This window comes from Hypomesus nipponensis, chromosome 15 (genome assembly GCF_054491055.1).
Source record: "Hypomesus nipponensis isolate SF chromosome 15, ASM5449105v1, whole genome shotgun sequence".
Taxonomy (NCBI): Eukaryota; Metazoa; Chordata; class Actinopteri; order Osmeriformes; family Osmeridae; genus Hypomesus; species Hypomesus nipponensis.
Genome location: NC_140375.1, coordinates 7,647,501 through 7,667,476, shown reverse-complemented (window position 1 = coordinate 7,667,476; position 19,976 = coordinate 7,647,501). Strand labels below are relative to the sequence as shown.

The window sequence follows — 19,976 nt, the reverse complement described above, 5'->3', positions numbered from 1 at the left end:
ATAGGGACAAGCTGACCCCCTTTTCAACACACACACACAAACCCACCTCTCTCACACACACCTGACCCAGCGGCTGTTTTGATTACAGGGGCCCCCTCCCTGCTCTAGAAATCCCCCCTCCAGGGCTCACACTGTCTCCCTCCCTCTGTCTCCCTCTTTTTTTTGCACAGTGGTTACAGAGACAGCTAGGTTCTCTCATCACTCACTCGCTCAGAGGTCCAGACTAAGCCAATAGACACGGTGTGTGTGCGTATGTGTGTGTGGGGATCAGCTTCATGCAGCCCTGTCTCCTCTCTGAGGAGACCTGTCTGAGCGCTAAAGGTGTCGTTCCCACACACACTCCGGCCAATAGCAGAGAGTTTAGATGAAGGCTGTGTTATCTTAGTATAAACTAACATGGAGGATTCTAGAATCCTAGCAGGGGGCTCCGCCCCTGGTTACCAGACGTCACGCAGAGCCTCTGTCCCCACACCCTGGGAAACTGACTTCTTTCTCACTCGCTTCCTCTTTCTCTAATCAATAAACGTATACTGTGTCAGTGACGTATGAAATAGGTGTAGTCAAGGGTCTACAAGAAAAGAGCAGGCTTCTTTCTCACCCCCACTATCTCTCTCTCCATCCCTTATTCTCTCTCTCCTCTCTCTGGGAGAAAACAGGCTCTCAATGGCATTTCAAGGAGATCAGATGGAATGTTCAGGAGGGAGGTGTTCTGTAAGAGAGGCTGGGATTGGCTGCCTGGTATCGCCTAGCCCTAGTCAGTTCGATTTCTTCCCTCTGCAACCTCCCCCATCTCAGCTAGCATCCCACCCCCTCCTCCTCCATCTTTCTATAAAGACAAGATGCATGAGGAGAGGGGAAAGCAAAAAGTGAGACCCCCCCCATTGCCTTGTATTTAAACAGACCTTTTGCCCCCCCATGTTTATCATGATGAGAAGGCAGATGCTCTCGTGGTATGGTTCCTTGTCACAGTGTAGTCCTCATCTCTCTTTCATCTTAAACATTCACAATAACATTCTCTATATTGAACTCCGACATCCATAATAACACCAACATTCTCCATATTGGTTCAGTCCCTGTGGGTACTGCTAACAAACACACTGAACTCTGTCACAACAAACATCAGAAGCCTCCCTGCTACACTCAACATAAAGAGACTCTTTCTTTAAGAACCTAGGCCAAGCATCTTGCTTTCAGGCCTAACTTAATTCAATTTGATTTAATTATCAACCAACTGACTGAATCTGTTATGGTGTTTACAGACAGAGGGATTCCTGTGTTGAAAACATAGAGGTCTATCAATTCATTGCTTTTTGTTAGTGAACTGTTTGACACTGGTTTGTCTCTTTCACACACTGTCCCTCCTTCTCCTTCTCTCTCTCTGTAAGTTTCCAAAAAGTAAAAGTTGAACTATTTAACAGGTAAATATTTTTTAGCATTTACCGAATATATAAGCGCTTGCTGAATAATTGTTAACGCAAATACACGACATCCTGTGTGGGAGGAGACGGATGTATTTCATCAGACATGCTGAACCACGCCCCTGTAGCTGACGTAACGCAGGATTGCCTTTTCATCAACAGACCGTCCTCCGGTGGATTTAGTTGACGGGTTGAGAACAGAGCTACTTTTCACGGAGACAGTCTCGTTAAATACAAATAAATATATCCCCATCCAACACCATTCCAAGTCGGGGACCAAGGATTCAACTAAAGTTGAAAACCCGTTTTGTTTAAGCAGTTTGGCAAGGTAGATCACCGGGGCGCATAATGGCTGAGAAGATAACCATGGAGGAGGGAAAGCCGTCCAACGGCGAGACGCATATGGAGGAGCCCGTGGCCAACGGAATCGGCGACCACAAGACCCGCTCTCCCGTACCGACGTCGGAGAGAGTAAAGAAAATAGTTATGGACAACTTGCTGGTGATTTTGACCGTCGCTGGGGTCATCATCGGCGTGTTCATAGGGCTTGGCGTGCGTCAGATGGAACTCAGCCGGACGCAGATAATCTATGTGGGGTTCCCTGGTGAGATTCTCATTCGTCTGCTGAAGATGATCATCATCCCCCTGGTTGTGTGCAGCCTCGTTTCCGGGGCGGCCAGCATCGACCCCAAAGCCCTGGGGAAGCTGGGTGGCTGGGCCATGCTCTTCTTCCTGGTGACCACCTTGATTGCCTCGGCCATTGGGGTGGTGATGGGTTTCATCATTCAGCCCGGGACCAACACCGGCTCCAAGCCCAAAGTAGCCGACCTTGACGACGGGATACCGAATACCAAAGAGGTGGTGGACTCCTTCTTGGACTTGATCAGGTGAGTTTGAGAGATGAGAGGTTTGATTGGTTATTACTTGAAGGCTGGTGGTGTGTTAACGAGCTAGGGTCAGGGATCAAACCACTTGAGTTGTCACCACCACGTGTCTTACTTGAGGTGCCCATGCCCCTGACCCGGTCCCCCAACTACTATTCACTACCAGACAATGACTGTGTGCACACGTGTCAACCCCCCAAACACAGAAAAGCTAATGAAGCCTTGCCTTTTGTTAACGACCCTTACTTGGCAGCAATCCAAATGATCTAGCCTGCTTGGTCTTGTAAAAAAAGGTGTAGTTTTACTCATTAATTAAATGGAGGTCGGGTCTGAATCGTAGGCAACCATCATCGTTTTGTTTTAGACTTAATTGATTTCCACACTAGCTGAACTGTCACGCTGAGCGAGAAGCGAGAACACCAAAAGTGTTTTGACAACTTGGCCATACAACCCTTTCATTGTGCCAACATTTAAAGCGCCAGAACCTCTCTGCCTACCCCTCTCAAAGCCGGGGTCCCCCAGCTAGCCCGCCTTAGCAGACAGAGCATTCAGACAGCCAGAGACTCAGACACCGCTTACACCGCTGACACCGAGGTCTGTCCAGTTGACTCATATAGGAACATGCGGCCCATTATTTACCGCTCATGATATTGTAACGCGAAGAAGCAGTTGCATCAGCCACGTGTTACAATGGTGTCTTAATCCGCAGATTAACTACAGTTACTGCACAGGATATACACACGCTACAGGGTTGTCCGCGTATTTTATTTTGAGTTAGAGTAAATGTATTAGTATGTATCTATGATTTCACCATAAATTACACATCAAACATTTCTTTGTTACTACACGGAAAGCATGTCAACGGAACAGTTTTGTAGATGCTGCTCATGGCATGTGTTTTAGGTTTGTGACGTCACACGTGGGGACAGCCCCTCTAAAGGGGCTGATTTCCTGCATTTAACGGCCATGTGTTTTGTAGGCTGCAGATATGTTGGTGGGAAAAATCCAGAGAACATTTTGTTCTCTTGTCTCTCTGCCTTCCACCTCAGAGTAGGTCCCTTTAAAAAAAGAACCACGTGGTTTGTTTGGAAACTGCAGTTAAAGTAATTGGTGCCCCCTTCAGTGATCCAAGATTTAGCTGTGTGTGTAAATGGAGAGGGAGACAGGGAGAGAAGTAGATTCAGTAATCATTAAGCAAGTTTTCTTTTTACTGAGCGAGGCATCTCATCTCCTTTTGACCTTGAAAGCCATGCTCTGGCCTAAATTTATTTCAAAGGTCTTGGAAACTTTGCGCATGCGATAAGACTTCAGACCATATTTGAAATGAATGTTTTGTGATGGCAAAGTCTTCAGTATCAGAGCTGTGCACCTCAGCACCTCCCCCAGAATGATGTAGACATCCTGGTTTGACGGTAGATGGTAAGTGGATGACCCTGGTTAGATCTCCATTATCATGTGTGCAGATCCTCACTGGTCTGGACCAGCCAGTTGACCATTATGAGGATACCCAAACACGTGGTTATCATTTCAAGGTGATGATATTTGCTTTTGTTTTATGACTAGTTGCTGAGCCATTGTGGTGGTCAAGCAAGCTGAGCCAGTCCAGGATCTGAACCCTGAACAGTCGTTGGCTCATCAAACTCCTTGGAATGTCTTTGGCACGCTAGGTTTGGTTAGACCGCAGTGGTCAACCAGCTGGACAGACCGGACCAAAACAGAGAAGAGTTGGAGACAGTAGGATGCCTTGTCCCATGGAGCTTAACCATATCTAAGGCATCAGACCTGGGTGTGTGTGTTTGTGCTGCCTGTTGCGACACACTGTATCAACAAAGATCATTTTGTGTAAACTGTTATTCAACACAAACGTGCAGGAATTGGTTGATAAACATGGAGTCAATCATTCACTCTCTCACTCTGTCAATCTCTCTCCCATCTCAAACACAATGCCATAGTTAATGAAATTTGGTTCATTTTAAAGTCTAACCATATGCCAATACTCCACATTACAGGTTACATCTGCTCGAGAACCAAGTTGCTTGCATTCAAAAACGTGGTTTGTTCTGAGATTAGAGGCTAGCAGACTGGAGCCTATTAGGAGGGCGTCGTTTTCTCTCTCTCCCCATACTACCTCTAGCTCTCTCTCTCTCTTTCTCTTTCTCTCTCCCCATACGCCCTCTCTCTCTCTTTCTCTCTCTCTCTCTCTTTCTCTCTCTTTCTCTCTCTTTCTCTCTCTTTCTCTCTCTTTCTCTCTCTCTCTCTCTCTTTCTCTCTCTTTCTCTCTCTTTCTCTCTCTTTCTCTCTCTTTCTCTCTCTTTCTCTCTAGCTCTCTGGAAGTCCTGTCATTACAAGTTAAGACATCAGCTAGCTCAGCTAGGTTGTTTTCATTGAAGCTTTAAAAATCACTAATTTGCCTGTACGGTATGGATTGTGTTTAGTTTGTGTGCGAAGCATGCGTGTGAGACTGATCCTTTTTGCACACGCGCACACCCCTCGGGGTTCAGCCTAGACTGGTTGTTAATGTAATGATGGAGTGAGTGTAGTTTAATTTCTGATCTAATCCAGATAAACATTCCTGCCTCTGGTCTTGTTATGGTTTAGTCTTCTAATCTTGAACTCAGTGGCACACAGTGGTTCCTGTTAACATGTCCATCGTGGGGCCTATATGGGACACAGTAGCACACACGCAGTCAGATGAGTTATATGCCAGCTTTATGAGAAGATATTCCTCACGTCTCTATGTAGATGCATGTGCAGGATGGTTATTTCTCTCCTGCGTGTGGCTATCGTGAGGACGTCAGGGGATAAAGTTGTGCTGCTGGTCTTGTGAGAACACACAGGAGACTCCAGGAGTCTGATTGGCTGAACTGGGCGTCTGGCGTGACTCGTGGCCCTCATTGGACAGCATCTCAGGCAGGCTCCAGTTTGGGCTAAACTGGACCACGGAGCTGCTCACAGAGCCAGAAACCAGGCCTGAATAGCACTCTGTCTCTCTGTCTGGAGAGCACACATGCACTCTCTCTGTCTGTGTGTGTCTGTGTTCCTGAGACACACACATTGTGCATGTATGTCATACACACACACACACACACTATGTCATACAGAAACTGTGTTTCTCACAGTGCTGTGATGTGCCAGTGTGAACTGCTGACCAGGGTTCGAGTTAGGGTCATGGGTCAAAGGATCAAGCAGCTTATGACCCTCCAACCTTTGAGCTCTTCTGTTTGTCTGCCTTTATGGTTCCCTATTTATCTACCTGCCTGCCTACTTACCTGTCTACCTGCCTGCCTACTTACCTGTCTGCCTGCATGTCTGTCTGTCTGCCTACTTGCCTGCTTCATTTGTTTATGGTCCCCTGCCTGGTTCAGCAGTCTGTGTACTGTGCACACAGCTGGCTGTTGGAGGAGGTCGTACCTGATAAGACACACAACCACATCATCAATGTGTGGGGCTGTTCTGCTCCACCAGTGCCAGTAACCCTTCAAACAAGCCTTCCAGGAAGCCAGCTGTTAGGATGGACACACACAGCTGGCTTTCTGTTCCTGAGATCTCTGCCAATATACTCTGTTAATATAGGCCTACCTCAGGTCTTCAGATAAGAGCCATGTGCTTTAATACACATTTATTAGCTATTCCATCGCAACATTAGCTTGAACTACACTGTCACACATGCATGAGCCAGACTATAGAAGAGAATGTACACAATATGTACCAGGAAATAAAATAATTGAATGACTGTGTGTGTGTGTGGTGCGTACAGCTTAAATCCTTAGACTTCGTTATAGTTCTGGCTAGACCAGTGGAACTGGCGACGCGGCGATCATTGTTAATGAACACACACACACCAGCTGGGTGCCAACAAAGCAGGCCACCACACCTGAGAGAGAGAGAGAGAGAGAGAGAGAGAGAGAGAGAGAGAGAGAGAGAGAGAGAGAGAGAGAGAGAGAGAGAGAGAGAGAGAGAGAGAGAGAGAGAGAGAGAGAGAGAGAGAGAGAGAGAGAGAGAGAGAGAGAGAGAGAGAGAGAGAGAGAGAGAGAGAGAGAGAGAGAGAGAGAGAGAGAGAGAGAGAGAGAGAGAGAGAGAGAGAGAGAGAGAGAGAGAGAGAGAGAGAGAGAGAGAGAGAGAGAGAGAGAGAGAGAGAGAGAGAGAGAGAGAGAGAGAGAGAGAGATCACAGTTTATGCTCCCTCAGGAGGATTACACAACACACACACACGATCAGAACACTAGATTAATGCTCCAGCTCAGTATGGAGAAGGGCTGCCACGCTGAGTGCTTTATGTCTATTTTATTTTTAGTGTGCGTCAGACGTGTGACGTGCGCTGGTAGGGCCCTTTTACATTTTTCCTTTTCAGTCCAGGTAATGCGTCACTGAGTGTTTCTGGGCATGTGGAGGGGGAAGTTGGTTGCTGGGGGTGTGTGTGTGTAGAGGCGGGTGTGAGGTATCAAACCGCTATATCTAAATGCTTATGTGGCATTCCCCCCCACCCCGGAGGGAACATCACCCGCCTCCCCAGTTAGGAGTTGACCCCGCTTGTACACAGAGACAGAAAGATGCCGTCACAGTGCCAGAACCAAGGTCACACAGCTACGTTTGGAACTGGGCGTCTGTCAGGAAGTTGTCAGACTGGAACGCTACTCCTTCCTGTTCCCGAGCAACCCAGCAGCTCCACCCTGGTGCAGAGGAAGAAAAGACAGGGTCATGGTTAGAAAGAGAGGGAAGTGTGAGTGACACAGCGTTCATGTCTGTTCCTGGGTGGATGCAGAGCCGGACTCAGCAGCTGTGTCCCTGGCACACCCAGACACTAACTACAGGAACAAACACAGCCTGTGCAGATCAATCCCTCCCTCCCTCTACCAGTCCCTCCCTCCCTCCCTCCCTCCCTCTACCAGTCCCTCCCTCCCTCCCTCCCTCCCTCCCTCCCTCCCTCCCTCCCTCCCTCCCTCCCTCCCTCCCTCCCTCCCTCCCTCCCTCCCTCCCTCCCTCCCTCCCTCCCTCCCTCCCTCCCTCCCTCCCTCCCTCCATCCATCCCTCCATCCCTCCCTTCATCCCTTCATCCCTTCATCCTTTCATGGCTCCATCTCATGACCAGCTGTTTAATCCCGGCAGTCATGCTCCTGTTGTGTAGGTGGCCGTCAGTGTTATCCAGGTCTCACACACACACACACACACACACAGTGAGGGGGGGCGGGGGCAGAAGGAGAGAACCAACAATAACTGAATGTTGCTTTTGAGGAAGTTAATGTCTTGTATCTGTAAATCCATACTGAGGATGGGTGAGGGGGGGGGGGTTTGAGGTCTACAGTGTGGTCCAGTTCGTAGTGTGTGTGTGTTCCAGACCTACTACACTGTGCCCCAGTAATCCTGGGTTCACGTAAGCAGGCTGTGGAGGAGCTGGCAGGAGGTTGGGGCAGATAAGTCTCATGTTGGGGTAACTGGGGCAGCGGGGGGATAAATGCTGAAATTCCTCCAGGTATTTGCACATGACACACCTCGTGGTTGGACCCCAGCTCTGCCTCCCTCCCTCCCCCTGCTACTGGCTCCCTCACCCTGCAATGCCATGAGTGGGTGATGGGTGCCAATCGCGTTGGGATTTGGTCTGAGCTCTCATGGTAGATTGTAGGTGTTTCCACATAGTTCTCATGGTAGATGTTGTGTTTCCACATAGCTCTCATGGTAGATTGTAGGTGTTTCCACATAGTTCTCATGGTAGATGTTGTGTTTCCACATAGCTCTCATGGGAGATGTTGTGTTTCCACAAAGTGCCGGGGTTTTCATGCACTTGACCTTCATGTCTAAAGATTCTCTCCCTCTCTTTCTCCCAGGAACATCTTCCCCTCCAACCTGGTGTCTGCAGCCTTCCAGTCTGTGAGTATCTAACACACACACACACACACACACACACACACACACACACACACACAAAGAGAACATGCGTCACTTCTTCTGGTTTCCTGATAGGTCTGTTCTAGCCCTAACCCTGATAGGTCTGTTCTAACCCTGATAGGTCTGTTCTAACCCTAACCCTGATAGATCTGTTCTAACCCTGATAGGTCTGTTCTAACCCTAACCCTGATAGATCTGTTCTAACCCTGATAGGTCTGTTCTAACCTTGATAGGTCTGTTCTAACCCTAAACCTGATAGATCTGTTCTAACCCTGATAGGTCTGTTCTAACCCTGATAGGTCTGTTCTAACCCTAACCCTGATAGGTCTGTTCTAACCCTGATAGGTCTGTTCTAACCCTAACCCTGATAGATCTGTTCTAACTCCTGTTGTCTTCTCTGATCCTGACCAGTACGCCACCGACTACAAGTTTGTCACCAAAAACAACAGCCTGATTGTGGAGAAGGTGAGTGTGTTTGTCTGATTATGCATAATTTATGCATATTCATTGCATTTGTGAATCTAATCATCCAATCTCTGTGTGAATGTGTGCCGTTCTAACCTTGTCCCTCCCTCTCTCTGCCTCCCTCTCTTCCCCCTCCCCAGATCCCATTTGGATACAACCAGGATGGGATGAACATCCTGGGCCTGGTGGTGTTCGCCATCGTGTTCGGTGTGGCTCTGAGAAAGCTGGGTGAGGAGGGGGAGATCCTCATCAAGTTCTTCAACTCCTTCAACGAAGCCACCATGGTGTTGGTGTCCTGGATCATGTGGTAGGGGAGCCCGCCTGCCTGCCTGTCCACAACCACATGACAACAACAAACGTGTTTAACACCAGCGGTGTCCATTCTGTTCATTGAGTGTTGTTGTGAACACCATCTTAAAAAAACACAAATAATTCACACTAAATGTCTCTTCCTCTCTCCCCCCTACCCAGGTATGCCCCCCTGGGTATCATGTTCCTGGTGGCAGGGAAGATTGTGGAGATGGAGGATGTTGGCACGCTGTTCGCCAGCCTGGGCAAGTACATCGCCGCCTGCATGATCGGCCACGCCATCCATGGCTTTCTGGTTCTCCCAGCGATCTACTTCATCATCACACGCAAGAACCCCTACACCTTCCTGTGGGGGATATTCACTGCTCTGGCAACCGCCTTTGGAACCAGCTCCAGGTGAGACCGGCCTCCCACTATTTATCTTTCTTTTGTTTGTTTACTGTCTTTCCTTTTTCCTTCTTTCTTTTTCTTTGCTTTTATCTTTTTTCCTTCCTTCCTTCCTTCCTTAATTCCTTCCTTCTTCTCTTTGTCTATAGTTTTTTTCTCTCTCTCATATTCTCCCCCTCCCTGTCTCTCAAAAACTCCCTCTAACCATGCGCCCCCCTCCCCTCCTCCCAGCTCGGCCACCCTGCCCCTGATGATGAAGTGCGTGGAGGAGAAGAACGGCGTCTCCAAGCACATCAGCCGCTTCATCCTGCCCATCGGCGCAACGGTCAACATGGACGGCGCCGCCCTCTTCCAGTGTGTGGCCGCTGTCTTCATCGCCCAGCTCAATGACATCTCCCTGAACTTCATCCAGGTCTTCACCATCCTGTAAGTGATTGGGTGACACACACACCACAGTTTTGCCCCTATCCTGCTGGATCAAGTCAGACTTTTTGGTTGGTGTTTTTGAACTGCTCTCTGATTGGCCAACCTCTCCCATGTCCTGGCCCTTTTGACAGAGTGACAGCCACGGCGTCCAGTGTGGGGGCCGCAGGGATTCCTGCGGGGGGCGTGCTCACTCTCGCTATCATCCTGGAGGCTATTGGACTGCCCACAAATGACATCTCCCTCATCCTGGCTGTGGATTGGCTCGTGTGAGTACTCTCGTCTTTTAGTGTGTTGTGTTTCTGCTGTGTGTGTGTGTGTTTACATTAGTGTGTGTGTGTGCGTGTTGATGTGGTTGTGTGTGTTTACGGGTGTGTTTGTGACCCCTCCTTCTGCGTCTCCAGAGACCGTACCTGCACCGTGATCAACGTGGAAGGCGACGCCTTCGGGGCGGGCCTTCTACAGTACTTTGTGGACCGCAACCCCACGGCAGAGGCCCCAGGGGCGACGCTTAGCGAGGTGAGGGTGGAGGAGGATGCGGGGGCGGAGCCCGAACAGTCGCCGCTCATCCAAAAGGGGCTGGAGGGGGGCGATGCGCCGCGCTCCTGTGAGAAAGAGTCCGTCATGTAGAGTGAGAGAACTCAACGCTGTCAAACCAGTCTTTAATAAACGAGCCAACAAATGACCCCTCCTGTATACCCATGAGCCCCCACTCCCACCTTCTTATGTCAAGCTTCTCTTGACTTTTGACTCCTGCCCAGATCCAACTAGAAACCAGGGGGAGGGGGGGTCAATGACAAGATACTTCTCTACTTGTTTCATCTCTTCTGGAGAACGGAGGGAGAGGATGGAGAAGTGGAAGTGAAGCAGGGGGGGAAGAAGAGGAGTGAAAGAATACCAGCCTGGTTTTTAAGTGACTTTTTTTTATTTTATATAAATTCATTTTTGCCTCCTTGTAGTATATTTAATTTGTTTTACATCAGATAAGCTAGTCCTTTGCTTGCTGATCTTCTGGAGAGAGATCCCTTTTAGACGATTACTATATGATGTCTGCTAACTCCCCCCATGTGGGCTGCCCCGTGACTTTGCTAACTCCCCCCATGTATGCTGCCCCCTCTGGAAGTCCTTAGTCTGTCTGTGGCAGTTGGACAGCAGGAAGACACCAGGTTATGTGTCTCAGTACAGTTCTCTAAACCAAATGGAGTTCATTCCTAAAATAAGTGATGTTGCCCAGATGGACAAGAGGCCGTAGTCCCTATGAGGACAATCAGAGACACACACACACATACCTCTCTGCCCTTTACAGCTTGACCTCAGCATGGTTAGCTTTAACTGCTGTAGCATTTTGAGGACTCTGGTACCCAGCATGCCACTGAAACCAAAGGGGCGCAATGCCAACCAGCAAGCAGGAAGTAGAGGACTCCGCCCATGTCATTATGGAGAAAGAAGAATGTTGCTCAGGGCAACCATGTTTATCCATTAATACTGTAAGAGTGTAAGAGTCTGTCTTCTGAGTGACAAGCCAGTCATTTTCTGAATGTTTTTTTAAATTCTGTCAAGCACAAAAGCTGTTCTTGAAGCACAGTCAATCACGTTCCAACACTTTTTATTTTATTATTTGAGTTCTGTGGTGGAATTTCTATGATTAAATGTCTGAGGTCAGAATTGTTCTTTATCTGTTCATTCTTGCAAGCAAGGAGGAGCAGTTCTAAAACAGGATCATAAATGATGTCTGGAGTAGAAGGGCTCTCAAAAAATGTCATGATCTGAGGAGTCTTTTATACAGTAATTCCAGACAGTTACATGATTAGTTCAATAGTTCATGTCCATCCAAAGAGGAACTCTTCAATTAACAAGAAAGTGAAAATGGCAAGAGGTTACAGAACTTAATACAGATGCTCAATATTGAAAACATAGCTTGAGACAGGAAAGAAAAACTCCCTGGAGTATGGGTAAAATAACCAGGTTTAAACAGTCAAATTTGTAAGACGTTTGTCAGCAAACGGAAACCTAAGCAATATTGTCTTAGGCCATGAGGTTATGCTACCTTTACAGAAGTTAAAACCTCAGCAATAATTGTTCTAGGCCAAAGAATATTATAGACATCCTAAAGAATAGTAATGTTCTATTACAGGTGTGTGTGTGTGTCCTTCTCCAGTGTTGAGCTGCCATGGGCATCTGGGATCTAATGGGGTTTCATGATGTGTGTGCGCGTGTGGTCCTAGAGGCCTATGGCAGTAGTTGAGTGTAAGTGTTGAAGAGAGAGAACTTATTTGAAAGGAAACATTGCGGACTGTTATGTCAAAATAAAAAGGCTTTTTTGGGCTGACGAGCCTTTTTAGAAGTTATGATTATTTAGTAAAAAGGTACATTTCATTCTATTTGTCTGATATTTTCAAACAATCCAAAGCAGTTTAGTTGAACCCTGACCCTGCCTATGTTGCTGTATCTTATTGCACCATCACTTTTTCTTTTCTTTTTTCAAACTTTTAGCATCTCTAAATCTGATTAACTCCAAGCCCTGTCTGTCGTAGGAAATCACTAGCATGAATTTCATTTCTGGATTATTGGATGTTTCAGATATGACGTTATTAGGAGGAGGATGTTGTGTATTTTTCTAGAAATGTCTGAAATCGGTTGTTGGTCATGGCTTTTGATACTTTAAGTGAGATTCTGTTTGATCACGTGATGTGTGTGCGTGTTACATGTTGGTGTCAGCTACTTCACCCTGAACTCACCCCAGTCAAGTTGTTTCAAACGTGGCCAACACAAGTAGGCGTTACTTGTCTTTATTTTACTTACAACCTATTTGGAGAATCCAGTGTCATGTTACATATTGGCTCTGTTCTAAGTTGTCACAAACACTGTCCAACCTTGCATTGTTGGAGCATACTACAAAAGTATAAAGTTTGCATGGTCCCTGAACAGATTGAGTGTCTGCAGCCTTCTTGGTGGTGATAGTGGTGCTGTGGTTGCAGTGCTCTGCTACACTATATTAGGGGGCGTGTAGGTTTACACTTGAATTCCAATCTGTAGAAACTGTCTTATTACAAGTTTGTTCATAACTTTGAGGGGGGTAGCTCTCTGGGACCTGGATGTTTTACTTTGTGTGTCTGTAAAAAAAGAAGGAAGTTCATCATTCCAGAAGGGTCTCGGTGATGTCACCGTGTGTGTGTGTCCTGAATGTGTTGTGTGTGATACAGATGGCTACCCGGGCTTGAGAGGTCATTTTTCCGTTACAACTAAATGTTCTTGCTTCAGAGAATAAAAATCTTTTTCAATGATCTTTTGTCATTCATTCATCACCTTTTCTCCTGTATGGGTCTGATCAGAAATCCTGTTTTTAGCCAATCACACTGGTGTGTGAGGAATGCATTCATACGTACTGCAGCGTATAGCACACTTGGTCTAAACACCTGCTCTAGCTCACACAAACACTCTAAACCCCTGTGTCTATGTTCACATCAGTCTAATGATATTTGAGTCTGAAAAATACATTTCATTTGGAGCCTGAAAGCATGCATTGTAATGATGATCCTCTTCTGCCCCCTGCTGGTAAAAGTAAAGAACTGCACCCAATACATCAAGTAGTTTGGATGGGATCAGAAATTCTGAAATCAGATAATGTGTTTACAGTTGCAGCAGATTAAGTACTATACACTACTAACCACATATAAACATGGAATTACAGGTCACATTGGGACATCAGGCAGAGAAACTTGTTTTGTATGATCAACAATAAAGTAAATTTTGTTTATTTTCTCAGCATAGATCAGGGGCATTGCCTTTAGAACACAGTCTTAAAGATTCTGACTGCTGGTGGGCTTCTTAATGTGTGTTGTCCTCATAAGTAGAGTTGGATGGTTCCGCCTTACACAACTTAAATTATCTATAGCTGTTTACATATTCCGGTAAGTTCCAGCATTATGTAGCATCAGTACGCATACAGTGAAACACTATTAAATGAGAAAACAGCAGTGCTGGGGGTTAGAAGACTTGGTGAGGTCTGGTCTCTGGGAAGTAGCCTCTGAAGACAGCAGTGTGTTCATCTGCTGTCTGTGTGGAAGACAGCAGTGGCATCAGGAGGATTAACCAAAAAGGAGTTCCTCATTTCAGTGTTAAAGTCAATAGCTGTATTGGATAACCTGAAGAAAACCAATACTTCCAGTATCACCAGGCCTCACATCCTCATTTTAGAGTTTCTCTTCCCTGGAACAAATTTCATGTTCCAACCGAGGGGGGCTGGTGCTGTCTTAGTGTCTAGGGCTGCATCAAATACCCTTTTTTGCTCTGCTAAATTGCTGCACTAGTCCACACTTGACTGGTGGGGACCTTGTTCTAATATTACTGTAACTGTTAGTTGCTCCTTGCATTCTGTAATTCCTGATCTCCTCTGTCCCCCTCCACACCTCCATGTGGTGTGGGGACTTGAAGCTGTCAGCATCTGCCTGGTCGTCTGTCTGCCAACGCTAGACACCAGTGGACATCCATCTGTGATAGTCTGCCAAAGCTGGATCTAGTCGCCAAGTGGACATCGGTCTCCCTGACAGACAACAGCGAGTTCCCGGTCCCTTCCTCATCCCCCTGCCTGGGATGCTGTGCCAATCACAGTCCCCAGCCCTGTGGCTACCTCTGCTAAAACTGACATATACCAACTCTGACCCGAGTTGAACACTGGATTTTGGTGTTTCAACACCCATTGACACTTCCCTGCTGTATGACTATGTTTAGTCTGTGTTCTGCAGCTCTCTTTCACCAACCGTCTCTGGAGGAGGGGATCCCTCACTGAATTGCTCCTCTCAAGGTTTCTTCCATTTTTTCTCCTCTAGTGAGTTTTTCCATTGTCTTCCTTGAGGGTTTAGGTTGGTTGAGGGCCAGTTCTATGGTCGTTTGTGAAGCCCTCTGTGACATTGCTTTTAAAAAGGGCTATACAAATAAATTCAGATTTGATTTGATTTACGTCCCCCCTGCAAGGTATCTAACACAATGTTTGCCAATTTCAAATAAAGTGAATTGGTGCAACGTAAACACCAATTCACTCACTCACACACACACAATAAGCCTTAGTCCAGGCAAACACACAAACATACATACACAAAACACACCCAAGCCTCAGTCCAGGTACACACACACACAATGATAGAACCCAATAATTATAACACTTCCTTCTGTATGTGGGCTTTTACTACAGCTATCGTGTCACACTTCCTCCTAGAGAAACGGCCTGGACACTGCTAGGATTTCATAGTCTTCATGTGTTTCTGTGTCGCCTCGGAGTCCTCCTGCACCTGCCCACACACACACACACAGCTGAGAGAAACCTCTCTCACCTCTCTCCCCAACCTCTCTCACACCTACTGCTTCATATCGCCCATCTCTTGTCATCCTTTGTCTACCTCTCTTTTTGGGAGGGTTCCTCCTCTCCTCCCTTCCTTGTCTCTCTAGCCCCCCTCCCTCAGAGCCTGCTCCTGTCCAGCCTCTTCTTGGCTGGGTTGGGGTACTGGGGGTTCTCGATCACCCCTTCCCCAAACTTGAGCTCCAGGAAGGCCCGGTGGTTGTTGGGTCCGTACGCGGTGACGCCGGCAAACGTCATGGGCACCAGTGGCTGCAGGAAGTGCTCGGGGAACTCCACATCCTGTTTGTGCTCGGTCCAGGTGTCCTTGGTCATCACCCCGTTGCGGGGGTAGAAGGGCCAGAGGTCGACATGGAGGTGGTTGGCCTCGCTGTACTGCACTCTGTAGAAGTCCCCTTCCACCGCCCGCTCCCACACAAAGCCATTAGCGTCCACCAGGGAGCCTGAGTCCAGGTTCTTCAGGTAGTCACAGTTGGGGATGTCCTCCAGGTAGATGCCCAGGTCCACGTCGTAGTCCCAGGGGATGATGTCCTGGTGGCGGGCCGCTCCCAGCAGCGTGCCCCCTTCCAGCCAGTAGCGCACCCCGGAGCTCTCCAGGATGTTGATGACGTACTTGGTGGTCTCGCGGAGGGCCCGCAGGCAGCAGGGTGGAGTCCAGCGCTCCAGGTACAGGTAATCGGGCGTGTCGTCCTTCACCGTTCCAAAGCAGCGAGACGTCTCCTGGGACACGGGGGAGGGGGGGAGATGAGGAACAGTTTCAGTCTACTACGAATTCAAAGTGCTTTTTTAACGGGTCTCAAAAGGTTTATGAAAGTATGCAACAGTGACCTTCCTATGTACAAATGAGGATCGGGAAAATCATTCACTGCACACTAAAACCACAGGTACGTAGCGTGGCAGAATTGCGTATCTACCACAGGCAAAACAATCAAAAAGAGAGGTGAATCATTGAAAAGAAAGTGAAAAAATCAAAGTAAAAATACATATATACACAATGCAAATGTCGTGCATCGTGCCTCAACTGCATGCATTCGAACGTGTTCACACAGGGTCAGAGAGTTCACCTTCCCACAGCCGAACCACTGCTCCTTCCCATCCGCCAGCAGCAGACGCTTCAGCCCAAAGCTCCTCATGAGACGAGCCGTGCTCTCCCTCACACGCGTGTCCGCCTTCCACTGGTTGTGGGCGGAGCTGAACAGCGGCCTGTGGCCCGCGGCGAAGACGGGGCTCTCCAGCAGCTTGACCTTCCAGCCGCGCAGCGAGGTCTGGATGAACAGCGAGGTCATCAGAGGGCGCCCCAGGGGGACGGACAGGTTGAAGAGGTCCTCGGACCTCATCAGCACGACGGCGTCGCCCTGCAGCGCTGTGCACACGCTCCCGCTGCTCCCCGACGCGCCGGGCGTGTAGGTGGCCGTCCACTCGCGCAGGCTCACCCTCAGGCTGAGGCACTGCACGGCGGAGCGGGCGAGCACGGACGCCGCCACGAGCCTCACGGGCCCGCCGCCCTCGCCCTCCAGCTCCCGGATCAGACGCTCCACCAGACGGCCCTGCTCCAGCTCCACGCCGTCGGGAACCAGCAGCACGAACTCCGTCTGGACGTGGAACTCAGGCCGGTGGGCCTGCGGGGGCTGGTCCGGGCTGGGGGTGAGCACCAGGAGCCGGGCCCCGTCAGGGAGCGCCAGAGGAGGGTAGGGAGGGGAGTCGGCCACCGCCAGGAAGGGCAGCTCGGGCCGCTGGCGGAGGAACGACCTCGCCACGTCTCCCACGTAGTTCTCAAAGTCCTCAAACTCACGGAGGAGGACTGTGACCCGCGGGCCACGGGTGTTGCCTTCTCCGACCCCCCCTCCTGCTCCTCCACCAACACCCCCCACCCCAGCTCCAGCCCCGCCACCCCCCTGGCCGGACACAGGCAGAGGGGACCTCCTGGAGCCCCTCCCTGGCTCCCCCCGTCTCCTCTCAATCTGGTGCTGGACATGGGACACGTAGTAGATGATCAGCAGGTTGAGGACGATGACTGCTGCCAGCAGGCCCCAGAAGCCCACGCGCATGGTTGCTGCAGGCGTTTAACTGATTACAGACCCACAACTCTGTTCTTAATTAGTTCAGTCCACGCCATCGGGATGCTACCTCTCCCGTGGAGTAGCTGGGTGGTCAGATGTGTCACACTGAAACACACACACACACAGCTATGGGAGAGGTTTGCTTTGGATTACCTTAGCCAAACCATTGACATGAATTGCATTGTGTTCGTGACAATCCATTTCGATTGGTTCCATAGCACATTATGGCGAAATGGCATTCATTTCAACAACCAATTTGAATTGGTTTAAGATTTTGAACAAACGGAGACTGAATTTACCTGTAACGTAGCTTTAGAATCAAGGATCATAGTTGCCCGGTAGTAAACATTTATATTTTGCAACGTAGAGTCATTGCCTGTCGATTGTAGGCTACAGGAGCAATCCCGAAAATACGTATATGAAGAACAAATCAAATATGATTAAACCGATACGTAGATCTATGCATACGAATGAACGATGCGGTCGAGATGTAGATTCCCATAGCCACTATTTTCTTGTATCGGAAACGATCTCAGAGATAGGACGGGATTTGCCTGCGGTCACTATATTGCAGGAACCAAATAGTCTGTTTACAGAGTTGAATAAAAGGGATAGACCCATTAAAACCTCTATTGTATGTATTGTAGCAAGATCTACCAAGAGCTCACTATTTAGCATCAACTCCTTAACCCCTGCATTACTCGTTTCGTGAAGATGCCTACCAACGTTCGTGCTGTAAACCGGAAACAAACTAAATCCTTTCAGAATAAGAGTATATAATAAATCAAATTCAGGAGTATAAAATCTCTCAAAGGGTTTAGTCATTCATATGATGATTTTATTTGTGTAAATATGCATGTTTGCTTTGGAAAATGGCTCCTTTGATATTATTAAAAACCAGTTCGGTTGGGCCACAAATCGGTCACTTAACAATTTGAGCTTTTATTTCGAAATTTCTAAACGGATGTTTAGAGGTTTTTGCTGCCGTTTTAGCAAATCCTGCTTTCTACGTGAGAGAGGAAGAAAGAGGGGAAGGCTTGCTAGAGTGGAAGTGTTGGGTCTGAAAGGGACGGGGTTATTATTCTTGCTGCTTGTTTCCACCTCCTTGTCCTGGCTTGAGCTCGAACGGTAAAATGGAGGCGGAAAGATCCGGCGGAGTAGCGGGAGGAACGAACCAGAACGCTGGAGGGAGCGGCGTGGGGCGCAATCCGAACGGGCCGAAATCAGGACTCGGGCAGGCGACAACAACAGCGGCCGCGGCGGCAGCAGCAGGGGCGATGGCTGGATCGTCGCAGCCTCGGGAATCGCAAGACGGGGACGCAGGCCTATCGCTTCCTGGGATCTTGCACTTTATCCAGTTCGAATGGGGACGATTCCAGGCCGAGAAATACCGCTGGGAAGCCGAAAGGGACGAACTCAGGGTATTTGTTCATCCATTTATTTTGACATAATATGCACTACGAATGCATGCCTTGTTTGCAAGTCGTGACCGCTCCTACATTGGATTAACTCTATGGATAAGAAAACTAGTGAGTCCGAAATATTGTCTAGAAGTGAATGATACCTAAGGCGGTAGTGGCGTGGCTGCTAGACAGAACTGCTTGTTTAAAAGATAACCTTATCTTAATATCCACGAGACGCTTGATGTAGTGACAATATCAGAGCAAGTCTTAACCTATCAAAGTCTTAAGTTGACCATGGGAGCTTGATCTGGCTTCATCCTCGAGGGCAGCCTATTGTTGAGCCGTCCCAGTTAGTATGCTTAGCGTTCAGTGCGATGATGCTGCACTAGGCAACTAGCTGTCTGGCACCTTTTGTACCCTCTCTCGTTCAGCTTTGAAAAAGGCGTTAATTGGAACGCGGTGGATCACACAGGTGATGGTGTTAATAAGATGGTCGTATGGCGGCCCTAACAGTTAGTTAACGTTGTTGAAATGAATAGCTAGTTGATTCAACAGTCTGTGGACTATTGTCCACTCCACTTTACGATCGGATCATTGTCTGTTTTCCTCTGTGAGATAACAGTAGGTCACGTGACTCGCTGTCAATTACTACTTGGATCCAGGAGGCGAATGCTGTTATAGACCACTTTTCCGAGACACACGCACACTCAGTCACGCGAGCTAATCTGAAAAAATAGACTAATGACGTAATGCGGTTCCAACTGTACACACACACACACACACACACACACACACACACACACACACACACACACACACACACACACACACACACACTGTTTCGCATCTTGAGTGCAAATCATGTTTCTCTCTGCTCTCTCTCCTCTCTCTCTGTGATGCCCTGTCATCACACACAGCATGTGACTTGTAATAAGCATGTTGAATTATAGATCAACCATACACGTGGGCATATTCCTTATGTGGAGAATCATATCAGTCCCTTTTCTGATGCAGGTGCCTGCTTGGCGCTTCAACCTATATGTGCCTATAAATAGAAGGCACATGAAATATAAATGAACAACATAAGAAAGCAACTCCCATGCTCTTATAGAGGAAGGGGGGCAGAAGTGTGTCATGGAGACCATCACTGTACAGTAGCTGCTTCTTAGCTGTGTGTGTGTGGTGGGGGGGGGGGGCAGGGGGGATGTTACAAGCCCAATTAGCTGCACATGACAGAGAGAGAGAGATGGAGTGGAGAGTGAAAGAGGAGCATCTGAGCGTGCCTCGTTCAAACAGAGCAGTGGCCTAGCTTACATAACAATACCCCAGTGACTGCTAACATAACAAAACTGCTTTGTGGTGCACACACAATCAAGGATGGGCATCCATGGA

At 48.3% G+C, this 19,976-nt stretch overlaps 3 protein-coding genes across 3 annotated transcripts in view; 2 read left to right on the top strand and 1 right to left on the bottom strand.

The window, feature by feature from the left end:
• The first annotated feature begins 1,552 nt into the window (after positions 1-1,552).
• Positions 1,553-13,052, top strand: slc1a5 (solute carrier family 1 member 5). Its single transcript, XM_084673573.1, has 8 exons — positions 1,553-2,305; positions 8,124-8,166; positions 8,596-8,649; positions 8,790-8,956; positions 9,121-9,354; positions 9,577-9,771; positions 9,903-10,037; positions 10,173-13,052. The coding sequence occupies exons 1-8, from the start codon at positions 1,767-1,769 to the stop codon at positions 10,396-10,398; spliced, it is 1,593 nt and encodes a 530-aa protein (XP_084529699.1). The 5' UTR covers positions 1,553-1,766; the 3' UTR covers positions 10,399-13,052.
• A 455-nt stretch (positions 13,053-13,507) lies between these two features.
• On the bottom strand, positions 13,508-17,851 carry fkrp (fukutin related protein). Its single transcript, XM_084673571.1, has 3 exons — positions 17,481-17,851; positions 16,186-17,286; positions 13,508-15,841 (listed from the first exon to the last, which is right to left on the bottom strand). Exons 2-3 carry the CDS (start codon positions 17,167-17,169, stop codon positions 15,224-15,226), a joined length of 1,602 nt encoding a protein of 533 aa, XP_084529697.1. The 5' UTR covers positions 17,170-17,286; positions 17,481-17,851; the 3' UTR covers positions 13,508-15,223.
• Positions 17,852-18,196: 345 nt separating this feature from the next.
• Positions 18,197-19,976, top strand: part of strn4 (striatin, calmodulin binding protein 4) — a 12,610-nt gene continuing 10,830 nt past the window's right edge. The window contains exon 1 of the mRNA XM_084674160.1: positions 18,197-18,602. Coding sequence (XP_084530286.1) covers positions 18,315-18,602 — 288 coding nt within the window. The 5' untranslated portion in view covers positions 18,197-18,314. The remainder of the gene's footprint in view (positions 18,603-19,976) is intronic.